At 49.0% G+C, this 25,006-nt stretch overlaps 2 protein-coding genes across 5 annotated transcripts in view; one reads left to right on the forward strand and one right to left on the reverse strand.

Moving 5' to 3' along the window:
* Nrap (nebulin related anchoring protein) overlaps positions 1-10,131 on the forward strand; it is a 68,168-nt gene extending 58,037 nt beyond the window's left edge. For all 3 annotated transcript variants that reach the window (XM_052183006.1, XM_052183028.1, XM_052183017.1), the window contains 6 exons: positions 845-943; positions 2,112-2,216; positions 5,369-5,476; positions 8,290-8,601; positions 9,298-9,429; positions 10,019-10,131. In XM_052183006.1, coding sequence (XP_052038966.1) covers positions 845-943; positions 2,112-2,216; positions 5,369-5,476; positions 8,290-8,601; positions 9,298-9,429; positions 10,019-10,123 — 861 coding nt within the window. In that variant the 3' untranslated portion in view covers positions 10,124-10,131. The remainder of the gene's footprint in view (positions 1-844; positions 944-2,111; positions 2,217-5,368; positions 5,477-8,289; positions 8,602-9,297; positions 9,430-10,018) is intronic.
* Positions 10,132-10,252: 121 nt separating this feature from the next.
* The window catches only part of Habp2 (hyaluronan binding protein 2), a 34,458-nt gene continuing 19,704 nt past the window's right edge, over positions 10,253-25,006 (reverse strand). The window contains exons 3-13 of one of the 2 annotated variants that reach the window (XM_052183039.1): positions 23,967-24,077; positions 21,921-22,028; positions 20,459-20,575; positions 19,542-19,661; positions 18,921-19,092; positions 17,786-17,883; positions 16,506-16,761; positions 15,444-15,586; positions 14,201-14,335; positions 12,384-12,529; positions 10,253-10,807 (exon numbers count right to left, since the gene is read on the reverse strand). In XM_052183039.1, coding sequence (XP_052038999.1) covers positions 10,643-10,807; positions 12,384-12,529; positions 14,201-14,335; positions 15,444-15,586; positions 16,506-16,761; positions 17,786-17,883; positions 18,921-19,092; positions 19,542-19,661; positions 20,459-20,575; positions 21,921-22,028; positions 23,967-24,077 — 1,571 coding nt within the window. In that variant the 3' untranslated portion in view covers positions 10,253-10,642. The remainder of the gene's footprint in view (positions 10,808-12,383; positions 12,530-14,200; positions 14,336-15,443; positions 15,587-16,505; positions 16,762-17,785; positions 17,884-18,920; positions 19,093-19,541; positions 19,662-20,458; positions 20,576-21,920; positions 22,029-23,966; positions 24,078-25,006) is intronic. The other variant, XM_052183048.1, reaches the window with a different exon arrangement.

The raw sequence follows: 25,006 nt of genomic DNA on the forward strand, positions 1-25,006 counted from the left end.
CAATATTTTCCTACAACTAATTCATTGCCTGGGAGATAAAGCCATTAGACATATTAGGGGCTTCCTAGTAAATACGCTGTGACCAGTTATCATCCCATGTGGCCTCTGTTTTCATCAGCAATGTGGGGAATCTTTATCTACCCATTGAGTTTGGTCCAGTGTACAGGGGTCTCTTGACCTCTATATGGGTGTTAAACTTGCATATAATATATATGTTATTTTATTTATTTATATTTCAAATGTTATCTCCCTTCCCAGTTTCCCTTCTACAAACCCCCATCCCATCCCATCCTCCCTCCCTCTGCTTCTATGAGGGAGCTCCCCAACCCACCCACCCAACCCATTCCCTCCTCACCACCCCTAGCATCAAGCCTCCACAAGCCCAAGGGTCTCCCCTCCCATCGATGCCAGATAAGGCCATCCTCTGCTACATATGCAACGGGAGCCATGCGTCCCTCCATGTGTTCTCTTTGGTTGGTGGTTTGGTCCCTGGGAGCTCTGGAGGTTCTGGTTCATTGATTTTGTTGTTATTCCTATGGGGTTGTGAACCCCTTCAGTTCCTTCAGTCCGTCCCCTAACTCCTCTATTGGGGTCCCTGTGCTCAGGCCAAGGCTTGGCTGTGAGCATCCAAATCTGTAATGGTCAGGCTAAATATCTGTCACGTGCTTTTAATCATAGAGGAAAGCTTGAGCCCCTCCCATACTCCTGATTGGCAGGTGCCTATCAAGCTTTGTAGATCAAGAAAGCTTGCCTTCTGATATGCCATTATTATTTATACAAGAAGCTGGGATTAAAGATGGAAGTTGTATTTAATCATCCCTCATGGAAATCTTCTCTTTTATAGACCAAGTACCGTAAGAAACCAGACAGCATCAAGTTCACTACGGTGGTCGACTCTCCAGACCTCATTCATGCCAAGAAGAGCTACGAGCACTGTAACGAGGTGGGTTCCTCAACCTCACCCACCCTGGGCATGCAGTGGGGTGCTGTGGCTTGGTGCTAGATGGGAGTGCAAACTGTCTGGGGCTCGTGGGCCAGGTGCTAGGCTCTCCTGGCCACATGCATTCTCCCGTTCTCCTTGCTTGGAGGAGGGATGGGGTGGGAGAGTAAAGACAGCAGCCAGTTGAGTAAAGTTAAGGAGGATTGAGGGGCTGGAGAGATGGCTGAGCCGGTAAGAGCACCAACTGATCTTCCAATGGTCATAGGATCAAATCCCAGCACCCACCTGGTGGCTCACAACCATCTGTAAACATATCTGACGCCGTCTTCTGGTGTCTGAAGACAGCTACAGTGTACTTACACATAAAGAGGATTGAATAAGAAAAAGCAAATACAGCTTTAAGGAGGGACTAGGAACACAGTGAGTCTTCCATAAATGACATTATTATGGCTTGAGTTATAATCATAGTGATATCTAGTGCTACCAAACGTGAGATCAGATGCATCCTAATTACTGGTGTTTGCAATGGAATTAAAAGACCTCATGTAATAGCTTTGGGAATAGTAAGAAATAGGATGTCTTCACCTGCAGAAATAGACAGGATCCAACTGCTTCTTAAAGTTGTTGGCAAGGTTTACATCGATGCTCAAAGAATGAAAACCAAGACAAAGCATTAATCTTAAAATTGTGTCTTTGTAGGATCTGGGTAAATTATGAAAACCAAGTAATAAACTGAATAATAAAAAAAAAGATTATCTGCTTTTTATTAAAACAATTCGTGCTCAACAATGGGGCCTCAAGGCCTGGGGTTGTGTCTAGTTACCAATGAACGCATGCACTGGGTTGCTTAGGGTCTGAGACATAGCCACCCACTTGTGGCCAAATGGCATCCACAGACATGGCCAGCCAGGGAGTTGTTGGTTTAAGGTCTAGTTTGGAACAGATCATGTGAATATTTTGATGACGTTCACCATCACATGATCCTGGCCACATAGGCACTTTCACCCAGCAGATAGTTCTAGAAGGATTTGTCTCAAAGAGCAGTGATGGATTCTGCTTCACATAGTAGAGGGGACAGGTAAGGGGGAGGAATCAATGGCTTTTCTCCTGGGCTCTTTACTGAGGACAGTCCTACCTCAGCTCTGCCCTGACTGTCTCATCTCCTCCACAGCGACTGTACAGGCTGGGAGATGCAGACTCCCTGCATAGGTACACTCCAATCCCGGACCACCCGGACTTCACCAGAGCACGCATGAACGCAATGCATCTGAGTGACGTAAGTGGTCATAAGTGGTCACGTGTGCTGTGTGCCCGTGTCTGTAACGCTTCCAGCTCCCAAGGGATTTATAGACTTTTATTTTTAAGTCTAAGAAGGAGGACATAAAAATGAAAAAAACCTGTACCTAGAGTGGGATAAACTGTTCCTGTGAGTTCCTATCATTTTCCTCATCGGGTCTCAGTTTCCTTACTTGTAAACCAGGAAGGGATAAGCGAGTCTCTGGTAGCTCTAACATTCTGATTGTAGGTGAAGCTTCGAAGGCCTCAGTCATGTGCCTGGTGATGGTCAGGGGTGTGGTCCCAGGCACGGGCAGGTGTAGACACACCCACTCTATCAGTTTCTTGGGCACCTTGGACTTTCAGAGACGTCTGGCCCTGGAGATGGAATGATACCATCTTACTCTGCAGTTTGAAAAGACGTTCCCAGCATAGCCGGCTCCTTTGTGCCCATGCCTGCAGCACTCCGCTTCCCTTGGACATCTGCCCTTTGCGTGCATAACCAACGTGCTGTTTCCTAAACTTGGGCTTGTTGTTGGCGGGGGTTGGAGGCCTCTGGTTGTAATAGAATAGGCAGCCGCTCAGCCAGCGATGCTGTGATCCCCAGATGACAGGTAACGAAACTGTGCAATCAAAAGACACCGTCAGGTCGGAATAACACAGGCTGAGTGTGTCGGCCTGGGGCAGCGAGCGGCCTCCTGGCGCCCAGGCATTCTTCCTTGCCTGGCCTGGCCATTGTGTCCTGGGGCTGCGTGTGGATGACAGCTGCTGCTGTTCACCCCAGAGGTGGCTGCCTTGCAGGGGTTGGAGAGAGGCGCCTTCTAGTTAGCGTGTGTATCAGTTTGTTGCGGTTGTAAAGCCCTGTGGGATCCCGCACGGTGAATGCTCTCGTGCTTTGTAAATATGAGTTATTACATCCATTTGATGCTTTTGAGGAACGAGCAAGAGATAATTTTAGAAAGCAGCTCTGGTGGGCTGGCCTCCATCTGGGGGAAGCTGGAACGCCCCCTCTGCAGAGCTGGCAGAAGGTCCAGCTCATTAATTCCCAAGGATGGAGAGGCCAGGTCTCCGCTGGAGTAACTCTCCGAGGACCTCAGCCCAGAGACTGGGAGGAAGGTACTAGTTCATGAGGGTCCCAGATTAAGGAGGACAGCCACCCTGGGCTAGCAGGAGCAGTGTGCTAGCTCTCACAAGGGAGGCAGCCTGCAGAGTCCCAGAGCTGAAATTAGCCACCAGAGCTCATGGGGTGTGGAGAACTCGTGAACCTCGTTTGAAAGAGCACTTCTTCAGGGGCGTGTGGGCTGTGCACAATTGGATCAAGTGCTCTGTGAGGAGGATGTGGAGGCAGAGTGACCTTCCTGAGCAAAGAAAGCCATTGAGATGTGCAAGGCAGCCGAAATAACTAAAAAAAAAAAAAAATCAAATGACTCTAATGTGTGAGGACGAGGACAAAACTGTGATCAAGAAGAGGGACGCCCAGGGTTCCGAATCAAAGCGCGCCTCGCCTGCAGAATGTAAAGGATGTCAGCAGCAAAGCAGAGACCTCAGCAGCAGAGCAAACACAGGAGGACACCGCAATAGGCCAGCGGTGTGTGTGGGTGGGTGGGGGCACCCGGGGAAAGAGAGCTCGCACGCCAGGGACAACCCTAGTTCAGGCCACTGCATCTATAGGTGTCTCTCAGTTACCTGAGGCTGGGGTGCACAGGCCACTGGCACAGCCTGGTGTTGGACTTGAAGTTGGTAGAAAGTCATTAGCTGGCCCAGATCTGGGGTAGAGGCTCTTATTAGGAAAGCACTGGTTCCTCAGAGCATTTGGGGTTCTTGTCTCTGACTTCCCATTCAGACATCAATTGGAAGCTGTCAGGACTGCTAGAAGGGATCATTGATGAGTTATCGTCTGACTCCTCCTTCTCTTGAATATCTTCCAGTCCTCACCAATAAGCTAGATAGTGACCCAGTGCATGGAAGAAGTCGGCTCTGGCTGTGACCTCAGTTAGGTGGTTCCCATTCCAAGGCTTGGTTCTGTGTTTCTCGGGCCTGATTTATTTGGCTTGTGTGTTGGAGTTGGATGGAGGTCGAGATGGTGTGATCTCAGCAGTCTCGGGTAGGTGATGAGATCTGTCCTGCTTGGCACAGGCACTACTGCTCCACTTCCAGTGCTGGATCCAGAATAAAAGTGGGTAGAGCACTTTGCTTTGTATTTGCCTGTTTTCCCTTGTAACTTCCCCAAGTCTTTGAAGAGCAGAGAGCTGGTCCTGACTTCCATTTTCAGGCAACAAAGGGAAGGAAGGCTCTCCAGGGGCCCTTGACCTGCGGCAGCTCTCGGAACGCGCGAGCAACCATCACAGTCTGGGGCTGGCACCTTGCCATCTGTGGGTGCTGTGACTCTCCTGCTGTCCCGTTTCTCTAAGACTGAATAGGGGAGAACATGCACTGGGGTCTCCTGAAAACTCTTTTCACGGAGACATCGCCTTATCTTGGAAAGAAATAGCTACAGGAGGGCAAGGATAGATTAGCACCTCCATAGGAGACACGGCTGTGTATCAGGCCTGAGAGGATGAGACCCCTTGGAGGTGTGGGTCAACTTGAAAAGGGGGGAAAGAGGAAGGAAGAAGATAGGAACTGTGTGGGTCAAGTACCCTGTCAGGTTCTTGACAATACATTTAATTCAGATGAAACCTCAGACCTCCCTGCAGGAGTCTGGAGTGCAGGAGAGATATTCCATGCCTCCTAGTGATGGGATGAGGTATCACAGCGAGACTGAACCCCCAACCTCAGGAGTCAGAGGAACAAGAGGTGGGTGAGAGGATCCAGAGAGGAGCACTTCCAGCACTTGGGAGCACCTTGGTTCTGGAGCTCCGGGTTCTGGGGTCAGGGGCCTGGAAAGATGAGACAGAGAGAGGATCCAGACACAGAAGGGATGGTGCAAGGCCCCTGAGAATAGCAGGGTGTGGCACGTGAGCTAGACCCACAGACCACAACTCCTGAAGAGCAGAAACCCTTTACAGCCAGTCTCGTCAATCCCAGAGTCAGGAAGCCCCCAGCCTCAGACGGACTCTGATATCTCTGGGGCCTGATTGCTTATGAGACCAGCGGAGACCAAATAGCAGGCAGTGGTTGTTTCTCACTGAGTGTTCTTGTTCTCTCCACCAGAAAGTCTACAGGAGTGCCTGGGAGCAGAACCGGGCTGGCGGCTATGACTTCAGGCTGGACGCTATCCCATTCCAGACCGCGCGGGCATCCAGGGATATCGCCAGTGATGTAAGACTCTAGACCCTACCATCTAGTCTGCAGATGGTAGATTCTCCCTGGTTATCCAAGTGAACTGAAAGGCTCAGGGCAGGCTCTTGGGCTGCCAGACTGCCTTTCTCCAAACTAAAACATAAACACAATGTATGCTTCAAAGGGGCGAGAACACAGGCCTGGCAGTTAGGATTGTAGCCAGAAATATGAGGTTGGGAAGGGTTTGTTTTGTTTTGGGTTTTTTGGGGGGCAGCTTTTAAAGGAGGGGTACACAGTAGTTGGTGTGGCGCCCCTAGAAGCCAGGGAACCTGTGCTTCTTTGTCTGCCCCATCTGTAATAACGGGCCTCTTGTGAAATCGCTTCTGTACAAGCATGAGGACTTAGGTTCAGACGCACAGATCCCGTGTAAAGCCAGATGTGGTGGTATCTGTCTATAGCCTCAGATGTGGTGGTATGTGTCTCTAGTCCAAGATGTAGAGGTATTGTCTGTAACCCCAAATGTGGAGTTTGTATCTGTAGTTCCAGATGTGGAGTTTGTGTCTGTAACCCCAGATGTGGAGTTTGTGTCTGTAGCCCCAGATGTGGAGGTCTGTGTAGCCCCAGATGTGATGCCTGACATATGCACTGGCTAACATGAAACTTTAACACTGTAGAAGGCCAAGACAGACACCCAGCACTGTTCTCTGTCCACCACAAGTACACTGTGGAACATATGTTCCCCAACTCACACACACAAATTGACACATGTACTCATACACACAAGATAAAATAAGAGGTGTGGCTGTGTAAAACGAACTAGATTCTTCACTTTAAGTGATTTGAGAAGCATTAGCCTTAATCCCTGAGTGTAGGGAGGACAGAAGACAGATTGTCTCACTTCCATTCCTGTTGGAGTGGTAATTACAGCAGTCACACAGGTTACAGGTGCATCCTTCCACACCTGAGGTTACAGGTGCATCCTTCCACACCTGAGGTTACAGGTGTATCCTTCCGCACCTGAGGTTACAGGTGCAACCTACCACACCTGAGGTTACAGGTGCAACTTACCACATCTGAGGTTACAGGTGCAACTTACCACATCTGAGGTTACAGGTGCAACTTACCACACCTGAGGTTACAGGTGCAACCTACCACACCTGAGGTTACAGGTGCAACTTACCACACCTGAGGTTACAGGTGCATCCTTCCACACCTGAGGTTACAGGTGCATCCTTCCACACCTGAGGTTACAGGTGCAACATTCCACACCTGAGGTTACAGGTGCAACTTACCACACCTGAGGTTACAGGTGCATCCTACTACACCTGAGGTTACAGGTGCATCCTTCCACACCTGAGGTTACAGGTGCAACATTCCACACCTGAGGTTACAGGTGCAACTTACCACACCTGAGGTTACAGGTGCATCCTACCACACCTGAGGTTACAGGTGCAACTTACCACACCTGAGGTTACAGGTGCAACCTTCCACACCTGAGGTTACAGGTGCATCCTTCCATACCTGAGGTTACAGGTGCAACCTTCCACACCTGAGGTTACAGGTGCATCCTTCCACACCTGAGGTTACAGGTGCATCCATCCACACCTGAGGTTACAGGTGTATCCTTCCACACCTGAGGTTACAGGTGTATCCTTCCACACCTGAGGTTACAGGTGCATCCTTCCACACCTGAGGTTACAGGTGCAACCTTCCACACCTGAGGTTACAGGTGCATCCTTCCACACCTGAGGTTACAGGTGTAACCTTCCACACCTGATGTTACAGGTGCATCCTTACACACCTGAGGTTACAGGTGCATCCTTCCACACCTGACGTTAAAGGTGCAACCTTCCACACCTGATGTTACAGGTGCATCCGTCCACACCTGAGGTTACAGGTGCAACATTCCACACCTGAAGTTACAGGTGCATCCTTCCACACCTGAGGTTACAGGTGCATCCTTCCACACCTGAGGTTACAGGTGCATCCTTCCACACCTGAGGTTACAGGTGCATTCTTCCACACCTGGGGTTACAGGTGCATCCTTCCACACCTGAGGTTACAGGTGCATCCTTCCACACCTGAGGTTATAGGTGCATCCTTCCACACCTGAGGTTACAGGTGCATCCTTCCATACCTGAGGTTACAGGTGCATCCTTCCACACCTGAGGTTACAGGTGCATCCTTCCACACCTGAGGTTACAGGTGCATCCTTCCACACCTGAGGTTACAGGTGTATCCTTCCACACCTGAGGTTACAGGTGCATCCTTCCACACCTGAGGTTACAGGTGCATCCTTCCACACCTGAGGTTATAGGTGCATCCTTCCACACCTGAGGTTACAGGTGCAACTTACCACACCTGAGGTTACAGGTGCATCCTTCCACACCTGAGGTTACAGGTGCATCCTTCCACACCTGAGGTTACAGGTGTATCCTTCCACACCTGAGGTTACAGGTGCAACCTTCCACACCTGAGGTTACAGGTGTATCCTTCCACACCTGAGGTTACAGGTTCATCCTTCCACACCTGAGGTTACAGGTGCATCCTTCCACACCCGAGGTTACCGGTTACCTACAGGACATCATCAGTGGGTGTGGATTGCATTTCAGTTCCATATCATTGACCTCTCTCAACACTCCATGTGGTGAAGATTTATTCTCCCATTTTATTAGATTTTCAGAGAGGCTCCCCAACTGTTCCAAGACCATACAGCTTGCTTTGATTCCAAAGCTTACTCCCTTATCCACTGTTGAGCTTCTTGCTGAAGGCCTGGGGTCTGTCCTCTCTGGGGAAGCTGGCTTTAAAGGGGAAGGGCATCCCCATCACCTCTCTGTTTCTCTGACTTGCAGTTCCGGTACAAAGAGGCATTTCTGAGGGCCCGGGGCCTACAGATTGGATATCGCAGCATCAATGACGACCCAAGGATGACACATTTCCTCCGCGTAGGCAGACTCCAGAGTGACAGCGAGTACAGGAAGGACTTTGCCAAAGGTTGCTCCCAGTTCCACAGTCGCACTGACCAACCCGGCTTCCTCCAGGCCAAGAGGAGTCAGCAACTGGCCAGTGATGTACTCTATAGGCAGCCGCTGCCCCAGCACACCAGCGACCCCGAACAGCTGGGCCTGAGGCACGCCCGGAGAGCCCACCAGCTACAGAGTGATGTGAGCGCCTCCACATACGCCCTGTGACATTCTGGGGGAGCAGGCTGAGGAGGCCTGATGACAGCCAGTCCCAATTCTTCTACAAATGCATCCAATGCCTTCTCAGGACAGGGTGGTATGGCCATTTTAACAGACAGATTACCCAAGCCAGGAAAAGTTAAGCAACCTAAGATCACACAGGAAATAAGTGGCAGCCCCGGGTGTTTGCTGTGATAGCCCAACTTCTTATTTTCCTTAATTAATTAATTGGTGCTGGGGATTGTGCCGAGGGCCTTATACATGTTGGCCATGGGTTCAGCCACTCAGCAGCTGTCCAGCCCGGAAGCTCAGGCCCCCTGGTGGTGTCGTTCTGCTATTTCCACGAGGTCTTGATAATTACAGAAGCCAGTTTTCTGCTTTCCCTGATAGGCAACTGAGGCTCAGAGAGGGGAGGGGAGTTTTCCAAGGACACAGTAAGTGCACATTAAGATGGGAACTTAGACTTGAGCCAGGTGTCCCCAGGGTATTTTATTACCCCACTGGGATTTCAGGAGCGAGTGCACAGTGGCTGGCCAGACTCATCGTGCAGGTCCTCTGCATCTCCTGACTGCTCTTTGTCCCGACTTTAATGATGTCAGTGTGGCCAGCATCTCTCTCACTCGGTGGTCAAAGCACCCAATCCCGCTGATTTTCCCCTTGCTTCTTCCTTCCCTCAAGGTCAAATACAAATCTGACTTGAACCTGACTCGAGGTGTTGGCTGGACCCCTCCCGGCTCCTACAAAGTGGAAATGGCTCGCCGGGCTGCAGAACTGGCCAACAGGAGGGGTCTGGGGATCCAGGGGGCTTCTGTGAGTAACAAGCTGCAAGCTGCACCCTGCCTTGCGAGACCGCGGGAAACACAAACTCATTGTTGCTTTTCAAAGTTTATTTTTGGCCAAAGGTCAGGTAGTTCTAAAGAAGCGTGAAAGGCAGCTGAACAAGGCGCCTAATTTCATGGGTCTGAGATGACCAGGCGGATGACACGTGGGTTAAACTTCCCGCGGGCTTCCTCTGAAGTCACAGCCATTAGTTCTGCAGAGGCAAACCTACCAGGGGGACATCAATCCCGGGCCAGGGCAGCCCAGGCTGTGCTGACTGCTCGCTTGTTACATTCGCGGAAAGGGTCGGGGACGTGCTGGCTCCAGCAGTCTGCATTTTGAACCCTACTTTGTTCGGGAGAGAGACACCACGTCTAAATGAGAAACAGGCACCGGCGTTGCTTCTTTCTCATTTCTGCCTTGAGGATCCTTTTTCTTGAGCAGGGGTGGAAGAGAGGACAAAGGAGGGAAGGGGAGCGCGTTAGATGTTGCAGGGGCATCTTAACAAGGCTTGTGGGAGCAGCAAAGGGGTTTCCTGTGAACTCAGTGGGGGTGGGGCGCTAATGTGCGGCTTCCGCAGGTGGAGCCAGAGGCTGTGGAGCTTGGAGATCATCAGGGCAGGGGAGTGAACCCGGATGCCTCGGAGATCCTGCATATCAACAGGAAGAAGACTCTGCTGATGTGAGCCTCCTGAGAAAGAAGCCACCTTGAGGGCTGCTTGCAAGAGGCATGGACGCCTCTGTGGCTTCAGTCCGTGTACAAAATGGCACACCCTCCCCATTCCCACGTCTGCCTTTATTAAAACAACAACTCTGAAGCAAACAAAGAGCTTGTGATCTTTTGGGGGTTTCTCTCTGAGGGCTGGTTCTGTGGAGGACCCTGATGGTGTGGGCAGAAGAGTAAGAGTCAAGGTAGCATCCCCTGGTGCTGGGCAAGCCGGGAGCTCAGATTTGCAGGACTCCGTGGCGAAGAACATCTCTGAATTCTGGTTTTCTAGAAGGTACACTCGCCGGAAGCGGGGCAAAGGTAATTTATTTCTTGTTGGCTCCCAGAGAGGGAAGGACAGAGTGGACCTCATGAAATGGTATAGTGCCAGTCTGGAAAGGCCCAGGCTGGGCAGCGATGCCTCTGTCTAGAGCATGGACCCAGGGCATCCCTGGCTACACAGGAAGCCCCTCTTGTTTGGTGCTCTGCAGACAGCCCCTCAGAGGCCAGTCTCCCTGTGCATGGTGGTCTTTATCCAATTCAGGAACTTGGTGACTTGAGTGTAGACTCCTGGTTTCTTCCCACACTCCTGGCCCCAGCTTACAATCCCATAGATGTAGTAAGTTCCATCCTTCTCACAGGTTAGAGGGCCCCCCGAGTCACCCTAAAGGAAGAGCAAAAGGGGTTCAGCCTTGTAAACTTAATTCAGATGTGTCCCAAACTGCCCACACGGGGAAGGGGGAGCGAAGTCACCTGCTAGCTACCCTGGGCTTCTCTGGAAGCCAAGGCTCTTCTCAAGCGTCCCATGATGCACAGCTCCAAAGGGAGAGAAGCTAGCACCTGCTTCAGTCCCAGAGTTTGGAAAAAGCTTGAATCCCAGGGTTGTGGACAAGTAATGCTTCCTGACTCTCAGTTCTAGAATTTTCCATTCCCAGGGTTCCCCAACTTCTTTTAGTAGCTGACCAAGGTGGGTGATGGTTTTATTTTTGGGTGGACCCACATTTAAGGAGTATGACAGAGACTCAGAGGTAGTTATATCCTCAACCTATTGCCTGTTGACCAGTGACCTGAGGACTTGCTTTTTCAGTGGAGAGCTGTGGATACCTATGGAGGAACTGTGCTCCTGAAAGGAACTGTAGAGATTCTTTCTGAAGGGTGAAGGACAGGGCAGAGATGGGCAGGAAGGGAAGCAGAGAGGAAACAGCTTGCTTAGTCGCTGCAACTAACAGCTTTTATCACATAACTTACTCTCCTAATCATAACCAATACTCTGCAGTCTTATGATCATATTACAGGTATCTGAAGTTTGATATGTCTTTTCAATGATTGACTGAGGTCCTATAATATGTGACAGAATCAGGCTTCGAAACCGTGGCTATTGGCTTCTCTTTAGTATAGCCCACATTTTGTAGGATACCAAGCATACCGTGATCCTGCTTATCTTCAAAGAGCTTAGGGAAAACTATACCCACTCAATCTTCTCCATCCTGAGTACCTACCTACTCATGTGCCCTTGGAGGGGTAGAGAGGATCAAACAGACTCTGGAGTCTGGAGAAACGCCAGTTTCTAAACCCAAACAGGCTCTGAGTTGGCTGCTTATTATTGGGTCTGTTCGTAGGGAGGCTCTGTCTAGGACAGGATCAGGGTGTGGCTATGCTGGATTTTCTAGAATGCCTGGGCAGTAAAGACAGGCAGAAAGCATAAACAGAGCTGACCCTGGGAGTCTAGAACAATGCCTCCCAGGTGACACGAACTCTGACTTAAATGGGGTATGGGCTTGGATTTGGGGCAGGGACCCGAAGTTGATGGAGTCACCACCTCCTCAGTCTCCAGGAGCACATTTGGATCTCCACAGACCTTAGCAGCTGAGTATTTGCTGTTATCAGAGTGGAGCAAAGGCTCTGGTGTCGCACACACCTGGGTTGTTCTGATCCTGCCTGCCACTTAGTGCCCCGTTGCTTTTGACATTGATAATGTCTACAAGCCTTTGTAATGCATGGCAGTGACATCTTACGATGCTGGGAGAGTTAAACAAGGCTGTGCAGCCACATGCGATTACAGTTATTGCGCTGACCCATCTTGGTGTCGTCTAGGATAGATAGATATGCCCGCCTGTGTCTTCATGCTGAGGCAGGTGGCCTGTTGAGCCCGGTTTCCATCCCAGAGCTGTCACAAGCCTCTTCACTGAGCTCGGTATTCAGTGAGCCTCTACCTCCAAGTACCCTGTGGGGTGTCTGACCTGGCAGGTGTCTGATCCAGGCTTCTGAAGGTTCCCTGCACAAATCATACTGTCATCGATTGTGTGGTCATAGAGTTGGCGGGAGTTGCACAAAGGGTTGGCGATCAGCTTGACTTTGGCATCCAGGAGCTGGCGGGATCCTTCCCCTGTGGGATAGAAAACAGTCACTACTATGAAGACTGGAATGATACCCGCCTTACTAGAACTCACCATTAGCAAGAAGCCACCGACTCTCAGTTCAGGGAAAAGGGTGTTTTTACAGAGTATGGGGAGAAATGTCCTATCTTCCAACACAGTGACAACTTTCCTGCATTCTCCTCACCCTATGCATGTGTTCTTCCTTCCTTCCTTCCTTCCTTCCTTCCTTCCTTCCTTCCTTCCTTCCTTTCTTAAAGTGTGTGCTATCACACCCAGCTGGTCAAACATTTCTTTTCTTGTTAGATTTATTTATTTATTTTATATGAATACACTGTTACTGTCTTCAGACACACCAGAAGAGGGCATCAGATCCCATTACAGATGGTTTTGAGCTAACATGTGGTTGCTGGGAATCGAACTCAGGACCTCTGAAAGAGCAGTCAGGAATCTTAACCGCTGAGCCATCTCTCCAGCCCGCATGTGCACTTTCAGAGCCATTCTGATCACAGGTGGACAAATCATTTGCTCTGTTCTCTGTCTTTTCAACCAGATCGCAAATTCTGGAAAGTGGGGATGATTCATAACCTCTTTTAACTTTCCTGTATCTAGCAGAAGGGTTAACACAGAGTAGGTTCTGAAGAGATGAATGGGTGCGGATAGATGGACAGATGGATTCCTGCATATGTACATGGGTGGGTGAATAGTTGAAGTGCCCTGACATATTAAATTATCTGCTTCCTAGAGAGGATATCCCCTTCTTAAAGATAATGAAGTTGCTTGAAGCATCGTTAACTTTGAACATATAATCTTAGGAGCTATTTGTGGAAAAATAAAGGCCCTCTAATCTGATGCCCTATAGGTTTCCCAACTAAGACATCACCACGCTGCGCAGACCCCACTAAGGAGAGAGAAAGTGGAAAGGCTTAGACAGACTACAACAAAGAGCTGCAAAACACTTCGTGGTTGACCTTGAGTCCAATTAGTCCGAGATTTTCTTTCCCCTGAGCCTCTGGCAAATGTAACACATACATTCTATTTCCCTTTCTTTATGAATCTAAACCTATTCAAAGTGATTTTTTTCCCCTGTCCATTATTAAGGATACTACTAGTAGGAGGCGACATATTTTGGGTATTTGGCAAAAACTTGAAAATACTCTTACGAACTTCTTTGTATTCAAGATATAATTTTGGTGCACATAATCCAAGCCCTGGAGGTAAAAATAACAACTGAGAAAGTGAAACTGAGCTGCTTGGGAAACAAGCAAGAATTCAGTGTCAAGAATGCCTGACGCTGAAGAGCTGCCCAGTGCCAGGAGCTCACAACAGCGTTATCTTTGCCCTTGAGCACCTGCCCAGCACCACAAGTGCCCACATGTGCAACATCCAGCAGCTTTGCAATCTCCTCAGAGGAGGAGAGTGGTCTTCCCTGGTGTATCAGTGCTTGAGAAAGGCCACCTGTCTAGAAGAGAAGGCCAGAGACCACTGTGGAGATCAGAGACCTACAGGGCAAGCTCCGTGCAAATGGCTAAATTCAACCAGGGCCCGAGCAACGAGCCAGGTGCATTCTTTGATGGTGCATTTTGTACTTGTTCCAGGAGCAGAAGGACAGATGCTTTGGTCCTTCATTCTTTGGAGGGTGTTGCTCTCCTATGAGTGTGGAGAGCACATCGCAGACTCACCTGTTTCTGTTATGCCCCAGCCAGAGATGTGGCACTCAGTTCCAGAGGGAAAGGGGTCACTGGGCAAACATATGGTCTTCACGTATTTGGATTCCAGAGCACAGTGCCCACCCACTGGCTTTAACTTGAGCAAAGCTGGATGAGAGACAGAAGGGGTGGCGAGAATTGGGTGTGATGTCATCTCCTGATCAGAGAAGTATTGGCTTCATGTTGCTTTGGAAAGTCAGTTAGCAAGCCATATTACTCCTTCCCCAACTGAAAAATGTCCCCATCTATGTTTCGTGTTTTAAAACTTCCAGAGAGGGGTAACCCAACACAAAAAGAAGGTCAACAGTCAATAAAACTAAGTAGATTTAAAATCATTGCTGATTCACTTTTCAAAAGCAGGCTGTATAGGAGGGGTTGTAGATGAAGAGGAGGGAAGAGAGAGAGAGAGAGAGAGAGAGAGAGAGAGAGAGAGAGAGAGAGAGAGAGAGAGAGAAGAAGAAGAAGAAGAAGAAGAAGAAGAAGAAGGAGGAGGAGGAGGAGGAGGAGGAAGAGGAAGAAGAAGAAGAAGAAGAAAGAAGAAGAAGAAGAAGAAGAAGAAGAAGAAGAAGAAGAAGAAGAAGAAGAAGAAGAAGAAGAAGAAGAAGAAGAAGAAGAAAGAAGGAAGAAGAAGAAAGAAGAGGAGGAGGAGAAGAAAAGAAGAGGGAAGAGGGAAGAGGGAAGAAGAAGAGGAGGAGGAGAAGAGGAACAAGAGGAGGAAGAAAACCCATAATGAGAATGGGTCAGAACACAGCACCCCAGATTTGAACACCCAACAGCCAAAAACAACACACTGCCTCTGCACATAGTCACCTAGTAGGTACCACACAAGTACACATACACATTGTGTCACAGCACACAGTCAGTTGGAAGCTGTGTAACAGCATCCCAATTTTACGGAACAGAAAACCAAGACTTGGGAAGATGACTTGAATCCTAGCTAATAAGCCAGAGAGCTTGGGTTCAAGGCTGAGTGCTTTTCATTATATGATATTCTTCACATCTCTTCCCCTCAATTGAAAAGTTTTACCCAGTTATCAGCAATGCTACCACACACTCCCAAGACATAGCAAGCTTTGAAATAAATCATCTACATTATAGGATCCACGAGGGATAGAAAGCAAACATTTCCAGGGAACTTTTTATAATCCAACCCCAGATTCCTATCTGTGGAGAAATCCACCCAGGATAAGACCCAGAGGAGACGGGGGATACTTGCCAATGTCATTGTGGGGAATCTCATCTCTTTCATTATACTGACTGTACTTCAGTATCTTTTCCACCCTGAAGGTCTGCTCATGGGATTCTGTCTTCTTCAGGTCCTGGTCCCCTAGTACAACTTTTAGATGCTTGGGGTTCATGCTACAAGGTAGAATAAGATGCTCAGAAAATTGCTCTGGGATGCCAGAAGAAGGAGCTTTCAGTATCCTTATCTATAGTTCTTTTCTCCATTAAAAAACTCTCTTTGGGTTCCAGATAAGACAATGCAAGGGAACTTCTTCATCAGTGGAATAAACACTCTCATTTTTCCTGGGAGATCTCTTCTCTTTGGGCTTGGCTAAAAGTTGGCCATTGAAGTCTTGAGCAAGTCTGCTGTAATTCATGGGTAGGTACCTAATGTTCATGTGTCTAATTTCTCTTGGGGACCACACTAGAATCCCAGAGGATAGAATAGTTCTTTAGAAAATTTGCAGGCTGCCCTCTCAAGCCAGGGCTCATGAAACCAGCCCTGACCGTGAACTTTGTGAATCTAGAAGAGGTGATGATTTCTCAGCTCCCAGAAGTCACTGGAGGTCAGATGTGAATGCCTGACCCAGAGGTTCACTGATAGTAATGGGCCATTTTGCCCATTCAGGGTAAACTCTAGAGGCTCAGGAAGAAGACAGAGCTGAATTCAGTCTCACTCACTGGCCTTCTTTCCATGAGACTTTAGTTAAGACATTAAACTTTCCTAAAACCCAAGTTTCTTTTAAAAAAGGAATAACTATATATCTTTCCTTCAGCATACATACTAAGTGCTTGCTACATGGAAAGACCTCTGTAGTGAAGGCATCAGGGATATCACAATTTACAAAACACACGAACCCTGCCCTCTCTTGGTAGTTAGCAAACTTCATGGAACAGCTGTGGTAAGCCATGGTAACTATATCTACTCTCATTTAAGGCTCTGTCCTTTGGACATTTAGCCCCAGTCATGCCAAAATGTCTGAGTTATCACCTGGAGGGAAGAAAGCCTGTTTGCACTACAGTCACGTGTTCTCCCTTCCCCACAGATACCTACTCAGTACAGTGGGCTGCAGTGAGCACCCAGCAGGGGTGGATCAGGGAACCCCCACAGAAGTGGCCTTGGGGCATGGAGGTGGTCAGTGGCAGTGAGGTCTGCAGGGACACCTGCCACGGGTGCTTGCCCGCCGTGCTCTTAAAGCCCCCGTAGATACGCTTGACTGTGCGTTCAGCTATCTCCGTCTTCCCACAGGAGTCAAACCCTGGCATCTCCATCACAGGTGCCACAAGGCTTTCCACTGGGTTAGGACTGTCTGTAGGGCACATGAAGATAAATCATGCAAGCTGTGGAGGACATAGCTGGAGTCATAACTCTGACCACAGGTTGACCAAATGCCCAGAGCCGAGAGACTGTACACCTTCAATATGTTGTTTGGTGTGTGACTGAGACTCGCTAGATGACTTAGGTAATATAAAGCAAGCTCATAGAATTGATGTGAAAGACATTGCTTTTATTTCCATATTTTGAAGTGCATTACTCCTAGGGTATACAAATATATATGCAAAATATACAACCTATCACGGACATGCATACACATGTGTGTTTTCAGGCTTTTCTTTTAGTAGGTTAGGGGAGGTAGGAAGTTTACCCAGAAATCTGTGGCAAGCAAAGAGTGTAAGGGCTATAGGGCTGAGACTTTGTTCTGTTCCTTGAGTTGTGCAGAGGGAGATACAACACCCAATTCAAGAGCTCAAGGGGGCTTGTCAGAGGAAAGAATGCTTGGGTCATTTATCAAAGGACGCTTAAAAACAAGGAAAAGCAGATACGAGATGGACCGTCACAGAAAGGTGCCCACAGAACACTGCCGTATGTGTGAAAGAGAGAGAATGTCTTCGGTCAGATCAGCACATTCTTTCCGATGTTGTGGAGAGGTGGGCCAGTGAGGATTGTCAGAAAGAATGAGAAGCTGGGCTTCAGACCATAGTTCCTCCTGAGAGGCCACAAGGGCCCAGCCAGCGGTGGTCATTGTCCACCTGACACAGTAAGTGATCAACAGCGTGTGATGGTCATTGTCTACCTGACATAGCCAGTGAATGATGCTGAGGGTACTGACCTGGGGTTACGAAAGGAAGTTTTGTATCTAACCTGAGATGATAGAAGTGTTGAGGCTAGCTCATTGCCTGAGGGCTACAGAAGTCTGGGAAGAGGGATACGTTTGTTTGTAAGGCGAAGTCAAGGGATGTGTAGGGCGGAAGTGGCTGAGCCCCAGGATTTCCACCAGGACTGTCCAGGACCATCCATCTCCTCCCCAGGCCCCATGGATAGCACAGACTCACCAGGCACTGGACAGACTGTGACATCACAGTATTCCCATTTCACCTTCTCACTGTTCACCTTGACGAAACACCAGGGTTTGTGGTCTCCATCTGGGTTTCTAAAATACAAAATTTAAGTGACTGACCATCAAGGCTCGGAGGCCATTGTCTCACGGAAGCACCCTGAGTCAGAGGATACACAGTGCCCACATGTCCCGGAACCATTCTTCACTGGAATCCTCCAACAGGTTGGCAAACCTTGGCATCCAGGCATGCTCACAGATTTTGGGCAAAATCTTAACGTCAGAGGGAGAGTCCTGAGAACCAGAAAGCAGTTTCCAACCAGTGTGCTGGACCACGGGAGACACGGAACATGGGAAACGTGGGGTTCCGACTGAAGACCCCACTCAGTGTGTCAGGAAAGGGATACAGACAGACACGGTGAGAGCTGGCCCCAACCTCTGAGTCCCAGGCATGAGAAGAACCCTTTGGGAAATAGTCAAAGACTTTCTCCATGAAGATAGTTCCACAGAAGGCAGCTCCCAATGAGCATTAAGAAAACAGAGGACGGGTGCTATGTGCAGAGAAGACACCCTTGCTGGGGAGACCAGTGCAAAGGCAGGCAAAACACCCCACCTGCTTCCTATATGCAAGTCACCTGGGTCAGGGACCTTGGTTAGACTAAAGGTAGATCAAGGAAACCAGAAGTGTTGTCTGGAGACAGAAGGCTCGGGCAGTCTGGTCCATTTGCTCCTCAGCCTCTCTTGATGGCAAGTGGGCCCATGTGACCACTTCTGCCACAGAATCCCAGAATTCATGTGGAAGGTAATGTGTCATTTCTTGGTTTTGAGTTGACTTTTGGATTTTTTGGGGGAGGAGGCGGGGTTGCCTCATTTTTTCTCTTTTTACCCTTTCTGAGTCTTTGCAATACTCTGTGGCACTGAACTCTCCCATCATCACCGTCCTACTGCCCACAACACGTGTATCATTAGGAAGAAATGAACTTCGACACACATGAGGCCCCGAGACTAGGGGAGTTTTTGTTGGTGTGTTATCCCGAGCAGGATGATTCTCTATTCAGAAAGAAAGCTGCTGACTTGCGATCGGTTAAAATCAAGCAACCAAGATGGGACCTCCAGGAGGTGATAATTCGTACCTGCAGAAGTTGTGATCTGCGATCCCGTGGGTCTCGGCGTCCTCCATGAACACGTTGTAATTCTCCTGCAAGAGGAGGTGGGAGCTCCAGTAAAGGCATGGGTTCTGGTTGACTGTCCTACTCACTTTGCCTCGGTACGAGTAGCCGTCACCGACATAACAGTCGTCCGGACCTCGGAGAGAGCAGGCCACCTATGAGAACGGTCAGTTGTGGACTCGTTGCCAGCAACGAGGGTCCGTGGGGATATCGGGTGGGTCACGGGTCTGGGCCTGATCATGTGTTATCCCTCGGTTTCATCAAAAAGCTCCAGAAAGCTCCACATTCAACCAGAATTAAAAATATGAAATCGTCCAGTTTGAGAAGGTGCTTACAGAACAACTAAAGGAGATGGGAAAGGGCTCTGGTGGAGGGTTGGTCTAGGTGGAGGGTTGATTTGCTACACTACACCCCAGAGCATCACTTCCTTGGCAGGGGCTCTGGGCTCTGAGGTAGGAAGACTGGGGAGGAGTAGACCTTGGGAAACTCTGAGCCGTGAGTTTGGGAGACGCTTGAACAGAAAAGGCCCGGGAGGTTTCCCTTGTCCCAGAGTCTTGGAAGATGTAGCGGTATGAAGACCCATACCTATTTCACAGAATCTCCCCTTATACTCGTCCGGACAGGCACAGCTAAACCTGGACCTCCGTCTGTGTCGGGAACAGACCCCGCCATTGTGGCAGGGATTTGGTCTGCACGCTGGAAGCACTGTGAAAACAGGAAGCAGGACTCAGAGGGCATGTTAGGAGGTGTGACACCCCCTAATGGTAGCACTCTTCTGCAGTCATCCTCTCCTAAATGATGGGACACCAAAGGACGTAGACAGATCATTGACACCCTGACAAATGTCCCAGAAGGCATAGACCAACACGCATAAAGCCAGATGGATAGAGGAGCAACAGGAAAACAAAAAACCAAAAAACCAAATAACCCCTCTCCCCAAAATGGGTCACAGGGTCCTTACAGACGGATCCGGAAGTTTTCAGATAGTCTGATCAACATAGAAACTTGTCTGTGGCCCTTGAGAGCTATGTGACCATGGGTAAGTTAACCTCTCTGAATTTTAGGTTCTTCATTTATGAATTTCTTTCTCTCATAGACAAGAGTAAATCTCTTGGGACGATGTACCTACTCATAACAGTGTCTCAGTGTGTAAGTCCCTCACACAACCCATTCAGGAATAATAGATCAGTGCCTACTTCCTGGAGGAATCAACCTCCAAGCTCTCTCTCTCTCTCTCTCTCTCTCTCTCTCTCTCTCTCTCTCTCTCTCTCTCTGTGTGTGTGTGTGTGTGTGTGTGTGTAGGAATACAGATTAGTGAATTCTCCCTGAGTTCCCCAGGGAGGATCCCTTTTCTAAGGATCCTAATTAAGAGGCCTGTCTTGGATGCCACAAAAATTTCAGCAGACACACTTCAACCCACATACATACAGTAAGATGCAGACACCATAGGCACAAGTTAGAGCAGAGGAAATCTTCTGCCCAGAAGAGCACCTGCCACTCACCTTTGGAGCAGTCTGGCCCCGTGTAAGGGTATTTGCAGGCACAGCGGTAGTAGGGAGGCTTCTGGGTAATGAGGCAATCACCATGGACACACGGGTTGTCCTTGCACTTGTTTTGGGCTGTGTAAGATACACAGAGAAGTAGATAATGGGGGTGGGACATTACTTGGGGCACATTTGATTTAGAGGGACACCTGCTTAGCTTAACTTTGGAGGCGGGGCAAGCCAACTGTATCTGTGGCTTTGGCCACAGTCCTGGAATGCCAAGCTGCTCCAGGACAAGGATTTCCTTTTAACCTTGGGTCCTGACTGATATTTCCCCCCATCCTAACATACACTTAGATAGCTGTTCACACCTCCATGTTCACACCTCCCATGTTCACACCTCCATGTTCATACCTTCAACAGGCAGTTGTGGTTTCTGCTCTCTCTCTCTCTCTCTCTCTCTCTCTCTCTCTCTCTCTCTCTCTGTGTGTGTTTTTTTTTTTGTTTTTGTTTTTTTGTTTTTTTGTTTTTTGTTTTTTTTGTTTTTTGTTTTTTTTGAGACAGGTTTTCTCTGTGTAGCTCTGGCTGTCCTGGAACTCACTCTGTAGACCAGGCTGGCCTTGAACTCAGAAAACTGCCTGCCTCTGCCTCCCAAGTGCTGGGATTAAAGGCCACCACTGCCCGGCTTGCCCCTTAGATTAAATTGCATAGATTTGATTTTCCAGTTTTGGCCATTCTCCTGAGGTGTAAGGAGATGGGTGAACCAAAGATCTCAGTGATCGGGTGTGCTCAGCTGTGTTCCCAATGGTCTCAACCATTTCCTGAAGGACACTCAGGGTCAAAATGGAAGGAATAAGTGGGAGAGGCACAAAGGCCAGAGGCCAGGATGAGGCTCTCTGCACTTATCCCTATCTTTTCTCCTTCCTTTACCACAGGAGGTGACCCTCAGTCGGACAAAAGCCAGCTCCTCGCCCGTGTCTCTATTCCCACTACTGTACAGCCCTACAGCAGTTCTAAATGCAGACACTAGGAGGGCAGTGGGAGAAAGAGCCCAGGAGTCGGGCTGGCTGCTCTGGTGTCTGCTTCCACGCTGACCAGCTGTGTGGTCAGGAGCAGGTCTGCAGCTCCTGTGCACCCTGCTCTCAAGCTGGCCCTTATGTGCCCTGGGATAGTCCTGTCATGGCGTTCGAGGAGCACATTCCTCCGCTGAAGTTAGTCTAAAAGCACATTTCCCAGTTTCTCACCCTCTTTTGGCCTCAATATTATTCTCTAGAGAATGGAACCATGAGGCCCGTGTCATAGTGTTGGGGGTAGGATGTACACGGGTGCCACTTGTGACCACACAGAGCCTGATCCAACCATGCATGGTCACAGCCTGTGCAATTATAACCTTTGCCCCAGGATCGCCCAGCGTTTTCCCATCGCAGGAGGGGGTCACAGTTAACCCCAAGGGATGAAGGATACAAAGCAGTGTGCTCACCAGTCTGACACCGGCTCCCAGAGAAGGGGGCTGGACAGTTGCAGCTGAAGGTATCTCCTCTGATGATACAGTCCCCGCCGTGTTCACAGGGGTTGGACTGGCATGGATCTAAGACGCAAAGGCAGAAGTCAAGGTCAGAGGGGGGGAATCCAAAGAGAAGACCCACTTCTCACCTAACGTAGGCCTCCTGCCCCAGACGGGGAACAACAATAGAACTGTTGCTTGGACAAAGGCGAAAACTGTATCATCCTTCGAGATCAAGGGCAACCACAGTCACATGCCGGGGATAGGAATGCAGGCGAGTAAGAGGGGAGGCAGGCAGACACAGTTGTGACTGTGCCCCTCAGCCCCGCTTTGGACCCGGCTTTCTCATTGAGAAAGTCCCCTTCCCCTTGTGAGTGTTTTCCCCTCCCACCTCGCCGGGAGTACATTGGGGTCTGTCTCTGATGCTGAAGGCATTTCACAAGCCTGAAGACCTCCTCTACTTCCAGTGCCCAGGGGTGGAGGTCAGGCAGAAGTGTGCAAAGCTAGCCCACCCCTCATGAAACACGCGGCTTTCTGAACATCAGGAAGGCAGAGCAAAGGCAAGAGGGTGACAGAGAATTGACAGCTCAGAGGAAATGACCCAGTGGCCTTCGTCTTTCTTCAACTCCTTGTTCAGTTAGATTTTGTCATATTTCATCTGTGCTTTTGGCTTTTTCATGGTCGTCTGAATGGATCCTCCCTTGGGGAATTCTTTGTCCTGCACTCACATTCATTGTTCTTTGGTTCGGGAAGTAGGATCCCGGGGCCTGGCTCCTGTTTTGATGGTCTCCTCTGATGTTCCCCCTGTGCCCCGTATCTTGGCCCTGCCTTCCAGGCCACTTTGCAGTAACAGGGCTTTTTATACCAGCTGTTAAGTGCTTTCTATGCCTTCTGCTGGCTCAGTCACGTGGCTTTGCCTGGATCTAGCTTCTTATTTTCCTTTTCTGTCCTATTGATTAGTTTAAGGAGTCATAAACCAAAACTAAGTGTGTGATTACACACACACAAACACACGCACAAACACACACAACTACATTACATATACACACAAACACACACACAGACACATTCACCTATACACACAACCACATTCACCTAAACACATATATGTACATACAAGTACACACACACACACATACATATATATACACACACAATCACAGTCACAAATACACAGATATACACATAAATTTTTACATACACACACTCACACAAACACATAAAACACAAACAAATACACATAAACATTCATACAACCACACTAACAACTGTGAAAAGATTCTGAGCAAAAAGCTGTGCATGTTGGCAAATATTTATAATCCCAGCTAGCACCCAGGAGGTAGAAGCAGGCAGAACTCGAGGCTCATTGATCAGTCAGTGCAGTTTAATCAGGGTAAGCCCTGGCCAGTGAGAGGTCCCATCTCAAAAACTGAGGTGGACATCCTGAAGCAGGACATCAGAGGTTGCCTGCTGGACTTTGTATGCATACATGTACACAAGCATCTAACTGTTCACACCCCTCCAACATACACACAGACTCACATGTACACATGCATGATCAGGCATACACACAGAGATTATAAGTAGCAAAAGAGAAAGAAAAAGAACAAATATGTATAGCCAGATGTGTCAATGCTGGGATGTAAATATTCAAAGCTAAGTTAAACTATTTTGCACTGTTAGGACACAGCTTGAGGTCAAAGACACAGAGCTGATGTTGAACTTGAGATCTCTTTGCAGTGACAGGAGCCGGATGATGAGGCATGGCCTTGCTGCATGACCTTGGTCGAGTCTGCTCCTCTCTTGGCCTCCCTTACTTCACTTGGTACTGGAGGTGGGGAGATGCTTCAAAGCACCTTCCCTGTTCTCGTAGTGTAAGACACAGACGGATGGGGACAGAGCCAGTCTACGAAGCTCTTCAATACCTATTTTTCCACACAGGCCAGAGAGGGGAGAGAAAGGCCCTTGCACACGGCCACACATAAATCCAGCCATGGTCCCTCCTTCTGGATTGGCACCCACCATCATCTTCATAGTACCAGTCGGGGTTCTCGGGGGAGGTTGCCGTGGCACTGGGGTCTTTGTCTGGGCTGGAGTGCTCGTAGCTGTAGTAATAGTCATCGGGAGTCCAATCTGCAGGGGCAGGACAGGACAGAAGACACACCCTAGTCATTAGGCTTAAGGAAAGCATCCTTGATTTAGGAGACCACCTCTACCCTGCAAGCTCAGTTTCTTTAAGGAAAAATCACATATCTTTTCAGCTCTCCCAGCGACACAGGAAGATAGGAGGGTCAGGCTTGGTAATGTTTAATTTGGGAGATGTTATGGGCCAGCAAGGCATGGTAGCACAGGTTAGAAATGCAGAAGGAGATCAAGCCCCAACTTTACACTAAGTGTGACCGTGGCTGTGGTTCTTTATTCTCCATGCCTTAGGTTTCTCATCTCTGAACAGCAGGAATCATCCTGTGGCCTCCAGGTCTTCACATATCTACATAGGGTCTACCAGGGATAGAGCACATGGTGCTGCCACCGTGAGGGACGTAGTATTTCCCCATGAGATTTCATCAGTCATCTTAGCTTAATGAAGTCCAAGGCTCCTGTGCCTTTCCTCTCGGGTCACACAGTTGCCACTACAGATCATTTAACAGCGAGCTTTACTGAGCTTCTGCTGGGCCTGTGCTAAACGTTTGCAGGTTTATCCTCATAGAAACCAGGGAAGCCGGGCCAGGGATGTAGCTCAGCTGATAGATTGCTTGCCTTTAGATGCAGATCCCAGTTTTGTATGAACCAGCTGTGGTGGAACTGTGATCCCAAATGTCTTAGTTTCTTTCAATGTGCTATGAAATAAAGATACCCCCAACAAATGCACTTAAGGAAGGGAGGTTTTTTTTTTTTTGCTCACAGGTTAGAGGATACAGTCTCCCATGGTGGGGAAGTCAGGGTACCAGGAGCTTGGGGCACTGGTCTCGTTGGAGTCACAGTCAGGAAGAATAGAGGGATGAGTGGACATTAACGCTCTGTTCCCTTTCTCCATTTTAGACAGTCTAGATCTGAGGCCAGGA

Source organism: Apodemus sylvaticus, chromosome 1, assembly GCF_947179515.1.
Source record: "Apodemus sylvaticus chromosome 1, mApoSyl1.1, whole genome shotgun sequence".
Lineage (NCBI taxonomy): Eukaryota > Metazoa > Chordata > Mammalia > Rodentia > Muridae > Apodemus > Apodemus sylvaticus.